A 22,159-nucleotide genomic window follows, 5' to 3' on the forward strand; every position below is an offset into this window, starting at 1 on the left:
GCAGTGTGGAGCAGACGACCACTTGTCAGATACTCAGTTGCATTTGTCCCCAGACAGCATTTCTGCATAATCCAGAACTTCCATGGTATATGTGGAGCTGAGCGACTGGGTTTGTTTTTATTCCATCCTGAGCCAGCGCCAGGTAGAGCAGGTGGCTGTGCCTGGCCCCGCGAGTAGGAGCCTCGTGTAGTTATGCTGAATGTCTGTTTGCCTAACATCTTCATCTCCTTTCCTGTACATTGTGCCTATCATGTTCCAAAATGTGAGACAGTGACTGCTTGTGTTCCAGTTTGTGTGCCGTTTCCTTGCCTGACTTTTATTTTTCTGTTTTTCCTTTTCCATTTCAACCTTTGTTTATTTGGTCCCACGATGTTTCTGCCATGGGTTGACCATTTTAAATGTTCCGAGGAGAGCTGATCTGATCTGTGCATTAATTCTGTGTTCTGTGCTTTTCTAGGTCTCCAGAGAGAGCCCAATCCCTGTTCTGTAATAACTGTAGAGCACTTTAAAGACTCAGCAGGCGTTAAAGGCCTTCCCCTGTATCCAGACCCCTCCAGAGTACCTGGCACGAAAACGCAGAACAATTTAGAATCGGACTACTTGGCCCGAGATGGCCCTTCAAGCAACAGTTCATTCCACAGCAGTGAAGAGGAAGGGACTGATCTCGAGGGGGACATGCTGGACTGCAGTGGGTCTCGACCTCTCCTCATGGAGTCCGAAGAAGAGGACGAGAGCTGCAAGCCTCCCCAGGGGAAGCTGGGGGGAGCTCTTCCATTCACTCAGCATGAAGTCTCTACTGAGCAAGCAAAGGCAGGCCAGGGTGGCCGAAAGAACCAGTTCCCAGCCCTCCCACAGCCAGCCACAGACGGTCTCGGGGAGCCAGATGTTTTTGCCACAGCCCCTTTCAGGAGCTCAAGGGTTCCAGCTGATGACTTGGATATTTTCTCCAAAGCCCCGTTTGTCTCCAAGGGCAGCGTGGCTCCTTCCCAGCCAGAGGAAGCAGACGTGTTCTTGAGAGCTCCCTTTACCAAGAAGAAGAATGTGGAGGAGTTAACGGTTGCCCAGAGCGCCCCCCAGGAGTTGCCTGTGCAGGCCAGTCTCCTCAGTCAGACTGATGATGTCCCTCTGCTCCCAGGCCTTGAGAGAGCAGTGTATGCCCCTGTCCGAGCTCAGTACCCAGTGGCGGCTTTTGTCCAGCAGTCTAACCTCCCCTCCCATTCTGTGCAAGCAGCAGACCATCTTGAAAGCATCTCTCCCAGGGGATCCTGCCTGGAATCTGGGGGCCATCCTAATGACAGAAACAAAGGACCTCAGCCCCAGAAAGAAGCTATCTCAGGCCCTGTGGTTGGCAAACCATTCCGCCCCCAGTCTTTATCCAAATATTCCCGTCACTATAGCCCAGAAGATGAGCCAAGTCCAGAAGCCCAGCCCATTGCTGCCTACAAAATTGTTTCCCAGACCAACAGACAGTCCATAGCTGGCTCTGTTTCCATCACATCCCTTTCCTCCAGGACTACGGAGCTGTCAGCGGTGGATCCGTTTGCTTTAGCACCCTTTCCTTCCAAATCAGGCAAGCAGAAACCTTAGGAGCGCTACCTGAGCCTTCAAGCCTCTGTTTTTACCACACCCTCAGTACTCATCACATCACTCCCAGTTGAGCCTGTCTCAGAAGAAGTGCACCAGTTATTATCTCTCAGTTCCCTGTGTCCGAGCAGGATTCCTGTGGGCAGCGAACTCCGTGGCAGTGATACTCAGTTGAAACCTCTTTAAGTTATGCTCACTTCTTTTGTTTGTATTGATTTCTGGACTTCCAGGCATTTCCATCTCCACCTCCACCCACATCTCTGCTGTCTTTTTTGGCCCCAAGACTGTTTGAATCCAGAAATAACTTCACCCCAACCCCAGAGGGGCTATGTTATTGCGGATTTTTTTTTTTCCCTGCACTTCCTGCTCTGAGTCTTGTCTGTTGAGGACTCAAGATTAGTCCCTTCAGGACCTAACTTAATGCTCTTGCAAAGGGGATATTTATGGAAAGAAATCCAAGATGAAAATCCTGCAAATGAAGAGGAAGTGCAATCCTGCAGATACTAATCATTCCTGTAAAACCAGCAGCTCTACAAAGGATTCTCTGGATCCGTTTCTGAGTCTTTGCGAGCCGGGCTAGCCTCTCACACATGAGTGTTTGTGGGTGTGTGACCTGCATCAGATCCTTTCCTATGGAGAAACTCGAACAGATGAGCTGTCTGTGCTCATGTTGAACAGTATTGAGCCTTCCCACACCATGCTTTTTAAATCACTCTGAGTGCACAGGTATGTGTGTGTGTGCGTGTGTGTTTTGGCACGCGCACAGGGAGCATTTTTCCTGTAGGTAAATCCTGTCTCACTATGCCTACCTCCACAACCACTCATTTACTGGCATTTGTCTCCTGACCTAACTGATTTGAGCCCTGTTTTTATTTAGTTCTGTCTTGTGGCAAAATCAAATCCATTGGAAGGTGTAGGAGAATCCTGCTGAAACTGAAGTTTCACAGAGTAGATGTTTTCCTCCAAAATTTGCTATTTGCTCTTAACAAATTCCATTTACATGGTTTTAAAGAATTATGATTTTTTTTTCCTCTCAGAACAATAGAAAAGAGCATCTAGTCCCAATTTGAACCATTGGGTATGTGGTCTTAGTAATATTTTAAAGTACTTAAAAACCTTAGGTCTGAGCACTCCAGGCTGTCCTCCTAGAATTAATCATGAGACTAGGCTACAAATTAGAGTTGCATACTTGTTTGTGTTTTCCGATTCCTTGCTACCTTTCTCCACTGCCTCTTGAGGAAAAATAAATCTGAGACATGTAAATCAGTGAGAGAAAAGAGCTTAATCAACTATCCATGAAAATCTTTCAATTTCCTGTCCTCTGTAGATGTTAAAGTAGGCCAGATAGGTGACTGACTTGTGTTTTTGAAATGTCGTCTATTTCTGGAAAGATCTGACTCATTCCCGGCTCTTTCCCTACCCGTTATTATTAGTGCCTTAAGGTGAAACTTTTGTCTCAATGGGAAGATCTGTGCTGAGGAAGTTCAACTTAATGGAAAGAGCTGCTCCACCATGTTCCAACCTGGAAGCTTCCATTGACTTGTAATCGATGTCAGTGATGTCTCCATTAGCTGGAGAAGTTGTGAGAGTTGCTTACCAAAACAGATGAATGATTTAAGAGTTGGAAATTCATCCAAGAATCAAGCCAGAATGCCAAACTCTATTGCAGTTGAATAGGTGTCGTATACTTTAAATTTGAAATTCAGGAATCTTGGGGGTAGAATATGAACAGCAACTTCTCAAGACATTTTCTAGTTTGGTCTCCACCTATTTCAAACATCCAGGTGAAAAGAAAAGTACTTGACACTGGATCAGGGCTACTGGCGATGGCTTTACACCTGAGGTTTCAACCACTCCAGTCTTTCACTTTGATGAATGCTAAATGTCCCTTCTAAGACTCTGCTTTTCTCCCCTTGATGATTTCTGATTTGTGTAATGGTGGATGCAAAATCCTCTCTCCAGTTGAATAAATAGTTTGGGCTAATGCATATGGAACTTTGCATCCCAGCCTCTTCCCTTGGCCATTATCAAGTAAAGCCCTCCAAGGCAGGAGCTAAGAGGATAAGAATATTCAGGGAGAGTTCTCACCCCGAGTCAGGAACTCTTCAAGTGGAAGGTCATTCTCATTCCCTCTATCAAATATTCAGGATCACCTCTGTAACAGCCCTGCAAAATGTCTTTCCTTTGGTTATTTAATCACTTCTAACTAATCAAGCAGCCATTTTAGCTCTTGAGGTAAAATCAATAAAATCATGGTGATTTTATCACATCATTGAATCATTTGTCAAGCATGGGCTTGTAACCCTTTTTTATTCTCACTGGAGAGGTATGATGGGTAGGGACTCTAAATACGTTCTTTGAATAGAAGTGAACGTAAATACATGCAAATTGCTTGTGTTCTTACTGAGTGATGCATGAAAACTTTTGACTATATTACATTAATTGTCAGCCAATAACTAGTAAATTCTGCACTGATCTTTGGATCATATAGGGTAAATACATCATTTAAAGATAAAATATTCCTGCCAGAGGCCATTCTGAATCTGGAATTCTAGAAAATTTAGTGTTAAGGGAATTAGGAGCGCTCAGGGTGCTTTGAATTAGTAGCAAATGCATGTTTCCAACAACTAATACTGCAACAGGTTAACAACAGAGAAAAAGAAGATATATAGTCAGCAAAATGCTACTACACCTTTTACTTTTATATGTTATTTGCTTTACACATCTGATAGGAAATGCAAGAACTTTTGACTTTTCATTTCAGTGGAGGGCAATGAGCCAGAATCTATTTTAGATACAAAGCGTTGAACCCACAACATGCACTGATGAACTCTTTTAAAGAATCTGCGTTAAATGACTAACAGGCACTATTGAATTAATGGAGTTATATTATGTGTGGTGGAAAATAATCACCTTGAGCTCACCTATGGCCTGTTAGGCTCCCGGTCCTTGTTAGATTGGGAGATGGAATGAACAAAAACTTGATGCAGAAGCAGATGCTGGGCAGGACCTCAGTGAATCTAGGTCATAAATTCAATGTCATTTTGGGCTCCATAATTATTGAGTTGAAAATTTGGTATGTGTAGATGTGTGTACATGTCCACATGCCTGTGTTAGGTCTGAGTTTAATTTGGCAACCAACAGTTCTTGAAATTTTCAAGAAAAATACCAGCATCTTTTTGGCCCACTATTTATTTAGTAAGTTTTAGAGTACAGGTCCATCAGTGTTTCAAACTATTGGGTGGACATTTCAGCGACTCATAAAGTAGCAGATTTCAGTTTTACTTAAATGTAATCTCCAGAGTGACCTGACAATACAAATTCAATCACGCTGATAAAGAAAAATCATCAGAACATATGTCATATAATATGTGTGCATTTTATCAAATAGGATTTTATAGGAAACTGCAGAAGGGTGAGATCCAACTCATTCTCTAGCAGGAAGGAAACAACTTAAAATGGAGTCAACTTGGGTGCCTTTAATAAGGAAAAATGTTATCCGCTGTGTCTTTGGAATTGAAATTGGAGAACACATACCAATCAACTCTGGAGTAGCTGCTGGCCGCATAGATGCAGTCTTATCTGAGAAATTTGAAACTCGGATCATTTTGATAAAAGGTACATAGGATTGCTGCTGGAAAGACTGCAGCTTCTAAAGAGGTAGAAGCACTTTGTAAATGCCCAGAGTCACCCCCGGGTTCTAATCCAGTCCTGCTTGATGGAGTGTAAACATGAGGATTTTAAATGGAATGATGTACTTTAAATTCTTCATTTTTCAATGCCTTAGTCAACAAGTACTTGTTTTTTGTTTTTTTTTTTTTTTTTAAACCATCAGAACACTTGCAGACTTGTGAAGTTCACTTAAAGGTTTCAAGATGCTTGAAAATTAAAAAAAAAAAAAAGTGGTATCTGGTTGGGAATGGTTCCTGTGTTCTTCTGCTACAGAACGAGTCTTGTAGGTTGCTGAAAACAATTAGCTGCCTCAGTTTAGATGTGAGAACCCGCATCTTGGCAGTGTCTTGATTCCCCAGGTGTCGCCTTGCTCTCTCACTTCCTGGTCCTCCCTGCCTCATTTGTACCTTGACCTTTATTAGGAAACAGGCCTCTCATGTGGTCTCCAACATCCCATCACTAAAACACTGCCAGACACAGCTCTTTCCTGCTGCTTCTCTACTCCTGCAGGCCTTTCTGGCTCACCTTCCTTGTTCCTGTTCCCACTTCATTTCCTCATTTAACATTCCCCTGCTACAACCATACCAATAAATGAACGATGAGAGGTATGACTGGACGATCGTGTCAGTTTTTATGTGCCTTGTTATTGTAAACAGTTTCTGCCCAAGTTTCAGCTTAACCTATGGTAATCTCACCACACTGGAATAATTCCAAATGAGAGTGAAATGGCTCACCTTCCCCATTTCTTATGGACCAGAAGAACAGATGAAGAAAAGTTGGCAGAGGTCCAGCCTTACCCTGGAGACACAACCCAAAGGCATCTCTCCATCATGATCTAACCCAGGCCTAGTGTGCCCCAGAATGCAGGGGTAAGTTTAGGTATGAAAGGACTCTGGAATAGCTTGTAAAAATACCTAACTGTTAACCAGCACACCGGCGGCTTAGTTTAGTATTCCCAGAACTTGTAATTATGCAAGAAATTTAGTCCAAGCTACTTCCCGGCAGTCTCAATATGGGTGACACTGTTCAGAGTTTATAGTAATGTTCTTGAAATCAAGTCAAAGTTCTCTCCATTGCATTATGCGAGAACTGTATATATGTGTTAAAGGGATCTGTTTGATTCCTTTTGGCAAGGAACTGCAGAAATGGCTTTTGTGGTTTTTTTTGCAGAAATGGTTTTTAACAATGTCAGTTATAAAGTGAGACCTTGGGAGTGAGCGAAGACATTGTAGCCTTTTCACTCTGAAATGGCAAAACAGTTGTATTCTCTGGGTCTATCAAAGACTCCTGTTTGAGGATTGTGAATGGAGAGGGTGTGTGTGTGTGTGTGTGTGTGTGTGTGTGTGTGTGTCCGTGTGTCCATGTCCTCATGCTTTCTGCCATGGTGTTAAAACCTCCTTATGAAGGCATCCAAAGAATACCAAGTGGTAACAGTAGGCAGTTGGCTTGAGTGAATTCAGCCCCATCTGCCAACAACTCAGAGAACTGGAGTTGTTCTAGATAAGGTGGGCAAAGTCAGCCATTGCCTTAGCCTGTTTCCACAGTAAGCATGCTCTTCTCATCCACAAGGATGCAACTCAGTAGGGTTTGACCTGAATCCCTGGCTCATGTGTGGTGTTGGACTGGCAGTAGTGACCAGAACAGCACAAGGCCTGCAAGATGTTCCTTTGAAAGAGAAAATGCTGTCATTTGTTAGGGCACAGAAACCAAATGATGGCCAAGGACAATGCTCCTTCCATGGAAAAGAGGTGAACTCTGCTGACAAGACGTTTTGAGTTGACTGAATGAGGGGGTCAACCCAGCTATAAGGAATACTGCGGTCATCAGACCCCAGGAAACAGTACATGCACACAATCTTAAGGGCTGTGAACATGGGAAAGGAAGGGAAAAAGACATTTATAAAGTCAATCTTAACAGTTGTTGCAATACCTCTTATTTGCAGACTATTGGATTTATGTTATTGCACTCTTCGTGTGATCTCTTATGTATCGGATAGTTTTTATGAATAATTGTTTTGAGTTGTAAACTCTTATACACTTTATTAAAATGGACCTAATAAAAGTAAATGATTTATATTTTGTATTATTTCTTAAGTCAGATCTTCCTAGGATTGAAGGGTTCCATGAGTGCCTTTTATAGTACCAAGCCTAGTTTTGTGTTTTTAAGTTTCAAAGAACGTTTGGTTGGTTGGTTGGTTGGTTGGTTGGCTGGCTGGCTGGCTGGTTGGTTGGTTTCCAATGCCAACATTGTTACTTCCTGAGACCTACTTTTCCTTCTAGATGTTACATGGAGACATAAATGGAATAATAAAAGACAGCGGGGCCATACAGACTGAGGCGAGGAAACCAAAGAGCTCCCTGCTATTGTAAACTTCACTGTGAGCTCCTAAAATATGTTAATCTGAATATGATCTGCATCAGTATTTAGTCTTTTTTTAAAAGATTTTATTTATTTACTTAATTTGACAGAGTGAAAGAGAGCAAGCATAAGCAGACAGAATGTCAGGCAGAGGGAGAGGGAGAAGCAGGCTCCCTGCTGGGTTGAGAGCCCTACATGGGGCTTGATCCCAGAACCCTGAGATCATGACCTGAGCCAACGTCAGACACTTAACTGAGCCACCCAGGCACTCCCAGAATTCAGTCTTTAAAAACAAACAAACAAAAAAATTCCTAAAGAGAGACCAGCATTAACATAACAAATGAAAGAGAGAAGTCTTGGAAATGACAAACCAAAAAACCCAGACTCTTAACTATAGAGAATTAACTGGTGGTTACCAGAGGGAAGGTAGGTGGCAGGATGGATGAACTAGGTGAAGGATATTAAGAGTACACTTAACTTGATGAGCACTGAGTAATGGATAGAATTACTGAATCCCTATATTATACACTGGAAACTAACATTGTACATTAATGATAGTGGAATTAAAATAAAATTTAAAAGTACACAAAGTAGGGCGCCTGGGTGGCTCAGTGGGTTAAGCTGCTGCCTTCGGCTCAGGTCATGATCTCGGGGTCTTGGGATCGAGTCCCGCATCGGGTTCTCTGCTCGGCAGAGATCCTGCTTCCCTCTCTCTCTCTCTCTGCCTGCCTCTCCATCTGCTTGTGATCTCTCTCTGTCAAATAAATAAATAAAATCTTTAAAAAAAAAAAAGTACACAAAGTACACATGCCAAAAGTCTTGGGGAGAAATGAATTATACCTATGAATCTTAAAACCCATAGTGTGGGAGAGAACCTGTCTGCTTATTTCCTCTCCAAATTCGAGAATCTAACAGTCATATTTGGGCTTTAATGAGTTTTAACCTCCATCATTCAGGGAGAATTGGTAGAGGGCTAAGTTCAGGTCCAAGTTCAAGCTGGTAATGGTGTTCACCCAGGGATCCAGAGAGTTCTGGTATCATATACATGAGGAAAGCCAAAGTTGCCTCCTTTTACTAAAGATTTATCTAAGATCTGATTCGTCTATCTTTAAATATATGCCCCACCTCATTCTACAATGTGAAGTTCCTGTGCTTTTTCTGTTTCAGGTTATCGTTAACCAAGAATACAGTCTTCCTTGTCTGTGACTTGGACTGCTCTGGGGGAAGCATCACTCCCACTGACGTAGACGCAGGAATGCGAGCCTTCTGCAAACGCAGACAGATTCACCTTCAGTGACTTAGCTCTGTCCTTCTTGTAGGGAGAGCCAAACTTAGCAGCTCCAGCTCCCACAGGGTGCTATCGTTTGCATTTACCCTTTTGTGGCTCATTTTTGCCAACCCCGAGACTGGTTAATAAGAGACCAGCCAGGGAGGAGGTGTCCTTAGATCACTCCCTAATTTACAACCAAGTGAGAAGAGCCAGAGTGAGACCCAGAGAAAAGCCATGAGCAGATGATTTAGAACTTTCCTTCGGATTTGGAGACAAAGATCTTTTTTCCTTCCATCTTAAGAATTTTTCCTTGAGTTAACCTCTTCTTAAATTGGGGTAGTAATATCTAGAGGGCTTCAGTTAGCATCTCAATCTATATGGAAGAAGACAAGTAATTCAACCTGCTTTTATGTAAGCTTAGCCCAGAGGCCCAAAAGGATTGCCAATATTCTCTATAGAAAGTGGCCCACTTCTCTAGCACCAAGGTTTTGGGACCAAGATCATCACTAGATAGGGAATTCGCCAACTCACATATGGAGAAATTAGTATTTCTACCAGATCTCCCCAGGAACATCCTGGTTTTGAGCAGGACCTTTAACCTCAAGGACAGACTCTGTTTTTACTCTTCAGAGAAACCTTAAGTTATCAGAGGGAAATTGATGACAGTTTTCTCACAGAGGAACAAAAAATTAAATATAAACTATTGATCTTTATTTAGTTTATAATCAATATTACTGGTAGAAATACTCAGTCCAAGTTAAATTCAAATCTGTTAAAAGCACACATCATTAAAAATTGGTGGAAGAATGAAATTTTGACAAAGTTTAAATTGAAATTTTTGACCAGGAAATTTGAATTTTATAGGTATAGTAGCCACAAGAGAACTTAGTAGCAGAAGATACATTGGTAAAATTTGAAATGAACCAAAAATTGACTCAGTCTCCATTATAAAACATATAGAAGAAACTGGATCCCAATGAAAATAATTACAACAAAATGGAAATATATTGCAGAGGAAATTGATCAAAAATTAAATTGGCTTAAATGGAGTTGCTGAATGGAGTTTCTCAACGAAAGTTCATCAATATTAGCCCAGCTAAAATATGTGATCAAAAACATGGAGTGAAACAGCCACAGTAGTTCAAAATGTCTTTCTTGTGCCCACCCGTGGGCGGTCGAAGTGAAGTTGTCCAGATGGCCATTAGCAGCATGAATCAGGAGAGAAGTCTTGACTGCTGGTAGAGAGAAGTCATCAGTGAGTCCTGGACATAGATGAGATCAGAGGAAGAGAATGTAGACTAAGAAGAGCACTTACAAAATCTTCTGGGAATGACAACATTTAAAGGATAGGTAGGGGGTAAAAAGCCATGGAGGAAACTGAACTACAAAGGTAGACAGAAAAACAGAAGGGTGATACCAAAGCTAAGAGAGGAAAAATTTTCAAGAATAAGCAGTGGTCAGTAGTTTTCTTTTTCTTTTATTTTTAAAGATTTTATTTATTTATTTGACAGAGAGAGACACAGCAGGAGAGGGAACACAAGCAGGGGGACCAGGAGAGGGAGAAGCAGGCTTCCCGCTGAGCAGGGAGCCTGATGCGGGGCTCTATCCCAGGACCCTGAGATCATGACCTGAGCTGCAGGCAGACGCTTCACCACTGAGCCACCCAGGCGCCCCTGGTCAATAGTTTTAAATGCCAAAGGGAAATCAAAAGAGAGAGAAAAACGTTATTTGGATTTATCAGTTGGAGGCCATTGGTGACCTCAGCAAGAGAAATTTCTGTAAAGTCGTGGGGCAGATTGCAGTGATTTGAGGAATGAGTGGGGTGTAAAGAAGGCAGGCTATATTTTGAAGAACAAGGTGGTTCCAATTTATACAAGGACCTTAAATAATCCACAACTTAAGGGCATACCACAGATGCATGTTCCTTCCCAGAACACCAGCGAGGCCCCCCGTTTTCCCCCCACACACTATGTTGGTTTACTTAAAAGATTTATCTTTCTTAACCCAACAGCCTTTTCCATACCTTATTACATGAAACTTGCATTCCAATATTATTGTTTTGAATGTGTTGTTTTCCTCCAGTTCTCATACTAGTAACATCATTGAACAAATGTTTAGATGACATTTGTAGCCTAGGAAAAGAGAATTACATTATTCTATCAGTGAATTCAAAACAAAACAAAACAAAACAAAACAAAAAAACAAACAGTAGTTACTGTGATGGGCTGAGTAGTGCCTCTGACATTATCCATGATAAAATGCCCAGAACCTGTGGAGGACACTTTATCTAGCAAAAGGGATTTAGCACGTGTGATAAAATTAAGGATCTTTTTTTTTTTTTAAAGATTTAATTTATTTGACAGAGAGAGATCACAAGTAGGCAGAGAGGCAAGCAGAGAGAGAGAGAGATTGGAGGAAGCAGGCTCCCTGCCGAGCAGAGAGCCCTATGTGGGACTCAATCCCAGAACCCTGAGATCATGACCCGAGCCGAAGGCAGAGGCTTAACTCACTGAGCCACCCAGGCGCCCAAGGATCTTGAAATAGGAAGACTATTCAGGATTTTCCAGGTGGGCCCAACATTATCACAGCTTCCTGTTGGGAGAGATGCAGGAGTCATCAGAGAAGGCAGCAATGTGGTGACAGACACAAAGGCTGGGGTGTCACTTTGAAGATGGAGAAAACCGAAGAATACAGGGAGCCACTAGAAGGTGAAAAAGACAAGGAAATAGATTCCCCCCTCAGAGCCTCTAGAAGGAACCCGTCCTGCTGACAACTTGACTTTAGTCCAGTGAAAATGAACTCCAGACTTCCTGCACCTGTACCAGACTGTATCAGACCTCCTGACCGAAAGAGAGTAAGTTTGCTGTGTTAAGCCACCATGTTTGTGAGAATTCGTCACAGCAGCAATAGGAAACCAGTCACGAAAGTCACTCTCCAAATTTCTGACACAAGTTAACAACAGTGGTGTTCTTACTGACAAAGGGGAATGGGTGTCTTGTGTGGAGGAGTGGAGGTGAAGAAGATGGGTTCCAACTGCTGAGGCTTATGTCCCTTGTCTGTCACTTCCTACCTGTGTCAACTTGAATAAATCACTGAGCTTCTGCATCTGTTTCTTCACCTGTAAAACAGGGAGGACAGCAAATGCCCACATCGCAGACTGTCAGGAGTTGGACTCGGGAGAGCCGCCCACTTTGGGTGCTCTGTCAGTGTCGGTGATGTCTCTTCGGCCCACTCCTGTGGTGATGGCACAGTTTCCTCAGACTGCCAGCTCTGAAGTTGTGCTGTACCTGACCATTTTACATATTTGCATGTATTTCATATTTTGCATAAGAGTTGACACTTTATTAATCTCTTGTGTTACATTTTCAAATTCATATAAAATGTGACCATGCCAGGAGCTTAAATGGAAATGAAAAGAGAACTAGGGAGCTTACTAGTGGGGGACATGGCTGGGGAAGGATGAATGAGGGAAGCACTTGAATACGGTCCTACCTTAGCAGCTAAGGAGAAACAACCTGTAAAGAGGGAGTAGAGGAAGTTGAAGGAATAAGAAAGAGAGAGAGAAGTAAATGGGTAACAAGCACGCCCAGCACCCAGATCTTGGTTTCTGAATGAAAGGAACCATGGCTCCATGGAGAAATGGCTGAGGGCAGGAAATACACAAAACGAACTAGGGGTATCTTGTATGGCTAGAAGGCAAAGAAGTGCTAAACAACAACAACAAAAATACAAAAGCAACTACCACAAGGACACAGGCACCAGCCTGAAAGAACTGGGATCAACAACATAAATAACATAATACTAGATTATAACAAAATATAAAGTAAACATCCACCACCCGTACTGATATAAGTGATTGAAAAAATAAATAGGGAAGACAAGACCTATCTCTCACACAGAAGAATTTCAACTAATTTATGTCGACCCTCCTGCCTCCAAAGTAGAGCTTCATTCCACATACTTTGAATGTTGGCTGTGCTTCCAAAAAATAGTGTCTGGAATGGGGAGATGGAAAGAGTAACTTTACGGTGGAAAAACCTAACAACCACCACCTCAGTTAGATGGTCAAGTTAACATCAACAGTAATAGGTCGATGATGTGTACCCTTAATACGATGTGATGAGAAGGGTACTTCACCTCCGTGGTCCTCCTCTCCAAAACCTATTAATCCCAGACTAACCAAGAAAATAACATCATACGAATCCCAATTGAGGGACAGTCTACAAAATACTTGACTAGCACTCTTCAACACTGTCAAAGTCATCAAAAACAAGGAAAGTCTGAGAAACTGGTACAGGCTGGAAGATGCTAGGAGATACGACAAATAAGTGTAATATATCCGGATAGGATCCTGGTGCAGAAAAGAGCATTAGAGGGTGCCTGGGTGGCTCAGTTGGTTAAGCCACTGCCTTGGGCTCAGCTCATGATCCTGTAGTCCTGGGATTGAGTCCCATATCGGGCTGGCTTCCCCTGCTCTGCAGGGAGCCTGCTTCTCCCTCTCCTTCCGCTTGCCACTCCCCCTGCTTGTGCTCTCTCTCTCTCTCTCTGTCAAAAAAAAAAAAAAAAAGAAAGAAAGAAAGAAAAAGAGCATTAGAGAAAAAGTAGGGAAATCCAAATAAACTGTGGAGTTTGGTTGATGTTGGTTCCTTAGCTGTAGTAAATAGTAGTGCTGGTTCCTTAGTTTTGGCAAAGGTCTAATGGTGATGTAAGATGCTATCAGTAGCAGGGGACACTGGTTAAGGGATACATAGAAACAGTCTGCACTGTCTTTGCAACTTTTCTGTAAACCCAATAGTACTTTAGAATAAAAAGTTTACTTAAAAAATAGTAAGTTGGGGGCGCCTGGGTGGCTCAGTGGGTTAGGCCGCTGCCTTCGGCTCGGGTCATGATCTCAGGGTCCTGGGATGGAGTCCCGCATCGGGCTCTTTGCTCGGCAGGGAGCCTGCTTCCCTCTCTCCCTCTCCGCCTGCCTCTTTGTCTACTTGTGATCTCTCTCTGTCAAATAAATAAATAAAAATCTTTAAAAAAAATAGTAAGTTGGGCAAAGTCCCTAAGGAATTGGCAAGGGGAGTAAGGAGTGGGGTGGATCCTGAACACAGGTGAAGTTATTGGCTTTGAGTAAGGAAAATGCCTCTTCTCCTGCTATGGGAGAAAGGCAGTAAGATTAATGCAGTGTCAAGGAGGAAAAACTGTTCCTCTACCCTCTCCAGTTCTTTTCATGGGGGCTTGCAAATTAAACTGCCAAAAAGACAGATTAGCAAAAAAGATTCTTATTCACATACTCACACAGGAATTCACAGAAAAACATGACTCAAGGAGGCAGAATTTGGGTTTATATACCATCATTTTTTTTTAAAGATTTTATTTTATTTATTTGACAGAGAGAGATCACAAGTAGACAGAGAGGCAGGCAGAGAGAGAGAGAGAGAGAGGGAAGCAGGCTCCCTGCCGAGCAGAGAGCCCGATGCGGGACTCGATCCCAGGACCCTGAGATCATGACCTGAGCCGAAGGCAGCGGCTTAACCCACTGAGCCACTCAGGCGCCCCGGGTTTATATACCATCTTAATAAGAGAAGGGGGTGGGGAGAAGGGTGCCCTAAGAAAACAAATGACTTTTAGGAAAAGATAAATGGCAATTTTGTGAAAATGTTTGTTTAGGTGATTGCTTATTCCTGAGCCAAACTCTCCTCTCCAGTGATAGGAGTCTGTCTTTTGTGGTTGCTAAATTCCTGGAGACGGGACCGATTTATAACTAATGGATTCTTTGGGAAGCTCTGCTTTCAGGTAGATGAGGGCAGTTAAAAAAAAAAAAAAAAAAGAAAAGAAAACAAAGCGAAGCTCTTCAGCAATACGTGGTGGACGCCTTCAGCAGGAAAAGGTGAATGTGTGAGTCCGGGCAGGGTTCTGACCAGTTATAAAGCCCACTGCTGCCCCTACCACCACCAAGTCCTCTTTTTCTCTGCAAAGTAAAATCTACTACGAATGAAGATGCAAGGCGTTAAGTTTGGAGTACCTAATAAAGGGAATTGTTAAAATATTTGCAACCAGTATTTTAAATAGACTGAGTTCAGTAAGATAGGTAAGAGTTCAGGAAAGGGCTTAAATGTGATCCTTAATGAAATTCCTGCAGATCCCATGGCTTTCTAGTTCCTTTCCCAAGTACTCTCAAGTATTAAAAAAAATCTAACCAAGTTTTCACAGCTTCCATCTCACATCTGCCTCAGAGCTTCCCTCCTTTTCCTAGGTTGGGCTCCGGGACCAACTTCCTTCTATACCTGCCTCGTGCAGTTTGGGGCAGGATAGGGGCATTGGGATCAGGGTGCATATAGCAGTCCTTTTCCTTGGCAGGGGTTCCCTGTGGAACCCGCCCCTCTCCCCTTCTGCAGCTGGTGGTTCTGCAGCTTGGCAAGCTGGAGCCCCTTGTCCTCCTGGTGACCCTGGTGAGCAGGAGCTCTCCAGCACAGTTCAGCCTGGCTCCCTCTGCAACATCTCCTTGTTGCATGGGAAAGTCTTGCATCCTTGTCGCTCCAAATGCCATGAGTGCAAGCTGGTCCCCTATTCCTTCCCTCTTTGCTTTGCCATTGTGGGGTGCTTTGGTTAGCCTCCTATCTTTACGCTTCACTCCCAAACTCCTGGGGGATACTCCAAGGACTCCCTTCCCATCTTTTACCCTGGTACCTGGGGAGGCAGACCTCGAGTTTCTATAGCTGAGGAAGCGTGGACCCAGTGAATGCGACAGTACAATCCTCTTGTAGCAGACACCCTGGGGCCTTCACACAGGATTTTCAGTTGGCCCATCTTATATAGCCAGGAGGGGCTTAAGAGGTGGTCACCATTTTCCTGCATCTTTTAGGAAGCTTGTCTCAAATCACTTTACAATGTTGGAGCCCTTATCACCCAATGTCTTTGACTTTGAAGCTTTATCCAAAACATGAAAACCACAGAAGTCGCAGACCATACGCTGTGACCCGGGACTCTGATGCGGTACAACCTCAGGGCTCGATCCACACCACAGCCTGGGTTATGGCAGGGGTTAGGGTCATGGGGAGCACAACGTACATGGGCAGAGGCAATGTTCCTATGGCTCCGTATACACAACAACAAACCCAAATGAGCACAAATCTAAGGACTCTTTCCTGGCTTTGGAGGCCAAAGCAGACCTGTGCAGTGTGATGAAGGAAGCCAAGGTTTTGGTGGTTGTTGGCATAAGCCTTTGAGCATAAAATAGCAGAGGAGTTCCAAGGCTTCCAGGGTGATTTGGGAAATAATAAAGTAGGACCTTTTGTTTTTATTTTTAGAAGATTTATTTATTTATTTAAAAGAGCGAGTGACAGAGGGAGCACAGAGGGGAGGGACAGAGAGAAAGGGAGCCAGAGTTTTAAGCAGATTCCACATTCAGCATGGAGCCCTACACCGGGCTTCATCTCATGATCCTGAGATTACGACCTGAGCCAAAACCAAGAGTTGGATGCCTAACCGACTGGGCCAACCAGGCACCCAGGGACTTCTGTGTTTAAAATGTTTATCCTAGGGGCGCCTGGGTGGCTCAGTGGGTTAAAGCCTCTGCCTTCGGCTCAGGTCATGGTCCCGGGGTCCCAGGGTCCTGGGATCGAGCCCCGCATCGGGCTCACTCCTCGGCAGGGAGCCTGCTTCCCTTCTTTTCTCTCTGCCTACTTGTGATCTCTGTCAAATAAATAAATAAATAACTCTTTTTAAAAAAAAAAGTTTATTCTAGGGCTCCTGGGTGGCTCAGTGGATTAGGCCTCTGCCTTCGGCTCAGGTCGTGATCTCGGGGTCCTGGGATTGAGCCCCGCATCGGGCTCTCTGCTTGGCAGGGAGCCTGGTCCCAACCCCCCCGCCTGCCTCTCTTCCTACTTGTGATCTCTGTCTCTCTGTCAAATAAATAAATAAAATCTTAAAAAAAAATTATTCTAGAATTTTTAAGAGAAAGGAACAGATTTTTTTTTTTTCCTCTTAAGCAACAAACCAGAGTGTGGAGAGAACTGTATGTAATTAGGTACCTAGAAGGCATGATCTCTATTGTCACCTGTTTAACATTTCTTGAGACCATAACCAATCTCTTGGGAAAAATAGGGTCACAATACAATGTTTCCTTGTCCCCAACTTCTCTGTAGAGACTCCAGTGACTTCATCTCTTCCCAGCTATTCCTGGCATCACATGTGCTTGGAACAAGATTCTGTTCCGCTATCATTTACATATTTACTTCAACTGCTCTGCCACTTGCTGCCAGATCAGCCCCAGAAGGCCAAGGCACCCATGGTGTCACATCCTCCCACTTCTCCTGTCCAGACAGCAACTGCTGCAGTTTGCTAATAAGGCAACAGAACCCAGGGCTCACACAGTCTGGGATATTTTAACAAAACAGCCCTTTTATTTTGTGGGTCATCATTCCTGAACCTCAAGCAGAATCTATGGGTATTGGGCCAAAGACAGTTTGAGCAGCAGGGCTCACTGATTTTTGAATCAAGTTCGTGAATACTGACTTTTCCCCCAAAGAGAAATTCTTTCCCGGGACCAGTTCTCTCCTGGCAGACTTTTCAGTACTTTAGGCTGGAACTGCCACACTGGCACCCAGAAATGCTCACACCAGTCTCAGTTCTAAGAACAGACTATGCTGCTGACCTCAGGTGTTGCTGCTTGTAGCTGTGTTAGGAATGGGTCTCTAAGTTTTATAGGAGAAGACAAAAGCATCGTTACAGCTACCCATGTGAGAAGTTCAGGGCAAGACACTTGAAATGCATTTTTCTCTTATCCACTCAATCCTTTTTGATAGCTATAGTTATCTACATTTTATAGATGAGAAAACTTGGGGCTCATTCATTCAACAAGAATTTATTGAGTACCTACTGTGTGCCAGGCACTGTTCTAGGCATTCGAGCTACCTCAGATACCAATGGAGGCCCCCTTGTGCCATATGCTTTCTAGAGGGGGTAAATGGCTATAAATTATTAGCATAAACATGAAATAAAATATGGGAGAAGGTGCCCATGGGACACCTTGGGTTCTATGGGACTTCAGAGAGGTCTCAATTCAGCAAGTATATTTTGAGCCTCTCCTAAATGCCAGGCACTGGGAACAAAATAAAAAAGATAAACTTGCGTGCCTGTCTGCAGTTCACATGCAGCGAGGCTACTGAGTGAGAAGCAGAACCAGGAGTTGGAGCTAGTGGGCTGGTTCTGCACGGTGCTGCCAGCAACTGCTGGAACATCCTAACACTTCTTTTTCTTTAAACACACAACACAAGACTTTCCTCTTATGTGAAGCCTTCCTCAGGCTCTCCTTTTACCTCTAAGTCCTCATTCACTTCTCCCACCTGCCACCAGTGGGCCCCTGTGGAGCACGTTGTCCCCTGGGGTTGCCTGTGTTGATTTCCAATGTCTCTCCTCTAGGAGCTCCTTGAGACTACGAATTATTTTGTTCATGTTTATATCCTTAAGCCAGGGATTTGGATCATTCTTGAGTAACGGGAAACCTGGTTAACCTGTGGCATCAGCAAAACTGTGGCTGATTTTTTTCTCATGCCCTAAGCAGTCTGGAAGAGGGTGGCTGCTGGTGGTTGTTGGCTCATTGCCTCAGGGATGTCATGGTTGAAGCATGGCGGCCTTGACTTCAGCATTCCTGCCCTGACACAAGCAGGAAGAAGGACCCGCACAGAGGGCAGGAAAGCAAAACCTTCTCAGACAGTTCTGACCATCTTCCCACATTTGTCTTATTGGATGGAACTGTGCCACACAACAAGCTGTAGTTGCACGAGAGGCTAGGGGAATTCTTCTTCTTCTTAGACTGAACACACTGCCACCTAAGCAAGTCAGTGTTGACTAGTAAAGAAGGACAAAGTGAACACTGGAAGGTAACCAGCATCGTCTGCCTCAATGCCTAAGACAAAGCGAGTGCCTGGCACCATGCTATCCAGAAAGCATTCAACAGTTATTGAAAGGAAACAAGTGAACAAGGCAAAAAGAGACAAACAGAAAAACAGATTCCTGATTATAGAGAACAAAGTAGTGGTTGCCAGAGGGGAGGTAGATGAGGCGATGGATAAAACAGGTGAAGGGGATTAAGAGTACACTCATCTTGGGGAGGGCTGAGTAATGTGTACAACTGCTGAATCCTGACATCGTACACCTGAAACCAATGTAACACTGTATGTTAATTACACATGAATGTTGAAAATTAATTAACTAATTTTAAAAGTCATCTTAAAATCATTTTTTTAAAGATTTATTTATTTATTTGACAGACAGAAATCACAAGGAGGCAGAGAGGCAGGCAGAGAGAGAGGAGGAAGCAGGCTCCCCACCGAGCAGAGAGCCCGATGCGGGGCTCGATCCCAGGACCCTGTGATCATGACCCGAGCCGAAGGCAGAGGCTTTAACCCACTGAGCCATCCAGGCGCCCATTAAAATCATTTTTTAAGTGATTTTTATTTTAATTCCAGTTAGTTAACATACAGTGTTGTATTAGTTTTGGGTGTACAATACAGTGATTCAACAATTCCATACCTCACCCAGGGCTCATCAGGACAAGTGCATTCCTGAATCCCCATCACCTATTTCACCCATCCCCCACCCACCTCCCCTCTGGTAACCATCAGTTCTCTATAATTAAGCATCTACTTTCTTTCTTTTTTTTTTTAAAGCTTTTATTTATTTATTTGTCAGAGAGAGTGAGCACAGGCAGACAGAGTGGCAGGCAGAGGCAGAGGGAGAAGCAGACTCCCTGCTAGCAGGGAGCCCGATGTGGGACTCGATCCCAGGATGCTGGGATCATGACCCGAGCCGAAGGCAGCTGCTTAACCAACTGAGCCACCCAGGCGTCCCAAGGTGATTTCTCTTATTTTTGATCTGTGCTTGTTATGTTTCTTAAATTCCACATATGAGTGAAATCATATTGTATTTGTCTTTCTCTGACTTATTTCACTAACCATTATACTCTCTAGCTCCATCTGTGTCTTGCAAATGGAAAGATTTCATGCTTAAAAAATAGTTTTTGAATAAATGGTAAATGAGTAAATAAATGATTTTTTGGTCCATGTCACATGGTCTGGTAATCTTCTTAGCCAAGAATTAAAACAGAGCCAACATCTTATTGAAATAGTACTGGGGAAAATATCAGTTGTCTATCAGTTATCATGGTGAATGAACGAATGTGTGTGTGTGTGTGTGTGTGTGTGTACAAGCATGGTGTACTTGACAGAGAGAGAAAGAGGAAGGAGCGGGGCATAAATAGAGACCCAGATATCTCAAGTAGTAGTTTTACTCTTTCCTAAAAAAAGTTACCCTCCTTCTAGTATATTTGGGGAAAAAAGTGAAGGCTGTTTCACACCAGTTTCATGTGCCAATGGCCATAGTCCTCTCCATTAGATGCTACACCCTGCCTTGGCATAGCACCAGCTAAGGGGTGAGTGAGGCCAGGCCCTCTCCTTCTGCTGTCCACACGGTCATCCCACAGAGTGAACAAGTGTCCTGGATTTGAAAGAAGGGTTGAGGTGACTACATTCACTCAACTACTTCTTGTTGAGCACCTACTATGTGCCAGGTATTACAGTAGGTGCTGCTGGGGTATGAGAGTAAAGAGACAGACATATCCTTCATAAGTCTTAGGATACAGTGGGGAAAGGGTCATTAGAAAAATTAACACCCAAATCCGTGATTTTAACTTGAGACAATGTAAAATGAAGGAAAAGGAGAGGGTATGTTGAGATAGAATAACGAAGGAGACCATTTGGATGGGGATGAAAAGAGGTGTTAGAAAAGGCCCCCTAAGGTAGGATATTTAAGGAGAATATCCCTACCTTATATTCAGACATGGGGGAATTAATAGGAGCAATTCAAGGAAAAATGAGGGGAAGAGGAAAAAAAAAGAGGCTGGCAGGGGGAGGAAGGTATTCCCCATAAGGGGAGCAATCTATGCAAAGGCCCTGAGGTCGGAAATAATTTGGGACGTATTATTCTCAAAAATAATTTGAGAAGTGTGGTTTCAGGAATGAGAGGTGAAAAACTAAAGATTAGAAGTGTTAAGAGATTAACACTCTGCGGCATCTGGGTGGCTCAGTTGGTTGAGCAACTGCCTTCTACTGGGGTCATGATCCTGTAGTCCCGGGGATCCAGGCCCACATCAGGCTCCATGCTCAGACGGAGTCTGCTTCTCCCTCTGACCCTCCCCCCTCTCATCCTCTCTCCCTCTCTCAAATAAACAAAATGTTAAAAAAATAAACAAATAAAAGATTAAAACTCTTTTTATGCCATTTGGTTCTGTAGGGAAGAGCCTCCAGAATGTAACTGTACTCAGGAGCCATGGCCTGCTCAGTGTCCAAGCCCACACCTGCACAGGCTTGCAGCCCGCACCCACCCCCTTTAGACACTTCTCTGGGCCACAGAAACCACCAGGGTTATATTGGGTGTGTCTTCAATCTGTCCAACAACAGGTGTGTTGTTTCTAGTCCAGAAACCAGTACTGTGCTTACCTTCTAGAGCAGTGGTTCTCACATTTTCCTGCAGGTAGTATTAAAACGGATTATTAGGGTCTGTTCTTCCTCGTGCTCGATCGCACTCTCTCTCTGAAATAAATAAAATCTTAAAAACAAACAAAGGATGACTCGACCCCACCTTCAGAGACTGATTCAGTAGGTTTACGGCGGGCCCGCTAATTTGCGTTTCCAGTGTGTCCCCATCTGCTGCCCCTGAGAAAGAGGAATATTCAAGAAAAGTTCTGGAAGAACTGTTTGTACTTCGCTCTGGAAACTAGTCAAACACTCATGCTTAGACAGCAAAGGGCAGCACCGCAGGTGAGTCCTCCTTGGAGGTCGGTCCAAGAGGAGAGGGTCTACAAGCACAGCCTAACAGAAGGGTAAGACAGATCCATCTCAGCCCCACGGGAGAAGGGCAGGAATCTTGCTGGCTAAAGGAGAGCCAAGGAGATGCTCCAGGGAGTCTTTGGAAGCAGCCACTGAGCTGGACCTGGAGAGCGAGCTAGGGTCCTCCATGTGGCCCTGTGGCTGGTTTAGGGGTGGGGAACAGCATTCCACCTGCCGGCCTTCATCCCTGTAAGCACAGCACCCATCAAGAAGGAAAGGTGATGCAGCGCTCCGCGTGCGCGCCGAGTCCCGCGTGTCTTACCGAGGGCGCCTGCGCAAACATCTCCTGGACTTCCCCCAGCCCTGGTGCGGGCTTATTGTGCAGGTGGGCAAAGGTGGCCGGCGCCGGGCGCCTGCCCCTGCCTCTCATCGCGAGCAGCGCCGCCCGCGGCCAGCA

At 44.0% G+C, this 22,159-nt stretch overlaps 1 protein-coding gene and 1 long non-coding RNA gene across 22 annotated transcripts in view; one reads left to right on the forward strand and one right to left on the reverse strand.

The window, feature by feature from the left end:
* AAK1 (AP2 associated kinase 1) overlaps nt 1-7,322 on the forward strand; it is a 175,796-nt gene extending 168,474 nt beyond the window's left edge. For all 18 annotated transcript variants that reach the window (XM_047747125.1, XM_047747121.1, XM_047747127.1 and 15 more), the window contains one exon: nt 458-7,322. In XM_047747125.1, the coding sequence (XP_047603081.1) occupies nt 458-1,587 (1,130 nt within the window). In that variant the 3' untranslated portion in view covers nt 1,588-7,322. The remainder of the gene's footprint in view (nt 1-457) is intronic.
* A 2,182-nt stretch (nt 7,323-9,504) lies between these two features.
* Nucleotides 9,505-22,151, reverse strand: LOC125110052 (uncharacterized). Of its 4 annotated transcripts, none has more exons than XR_007130432.1 (4): nt 22,025-22,151; nt 21,373-21,465; nt 10,908-11,016; nt 9,505-10,146 (listed from the first exon to the last, which is right to left on the reverse strand). It is a non-coding gene; the product is annotated as an uncharacterized LOC125110052 (long non-coding RNA). The 4 variants fall into 4 exon arrangements; XR_007130433.1 differs by lacking the exon at nt 22,025-22,151 and adding an exon at nt 21,934-22,016; XR_007130434.1 differs by lacking the exon at nt 22,025-22,151 and adding an exon at nt 21,934-22,001 and having other exon boundaries at nt 21,373-21,481.
* Between the last annotated feature and the right edge of the window lie 8 nt (nt 22,152-22,159).

The sequence above is a fragment of the Lutra lutra genome, chromosome 9 (genome assembly GCF_902655055.1).
Source record: "Lutra lutra chromosome 9, mLutLut1.2, whole genome shotgun sequence".
NCBI classification, from domain to species: domain Eukaryota; kingdom Metazoa; phylum Chordata; class Mammalia; order Carnivora; family Mustelidae; genus Lutra; species Lutra lutra.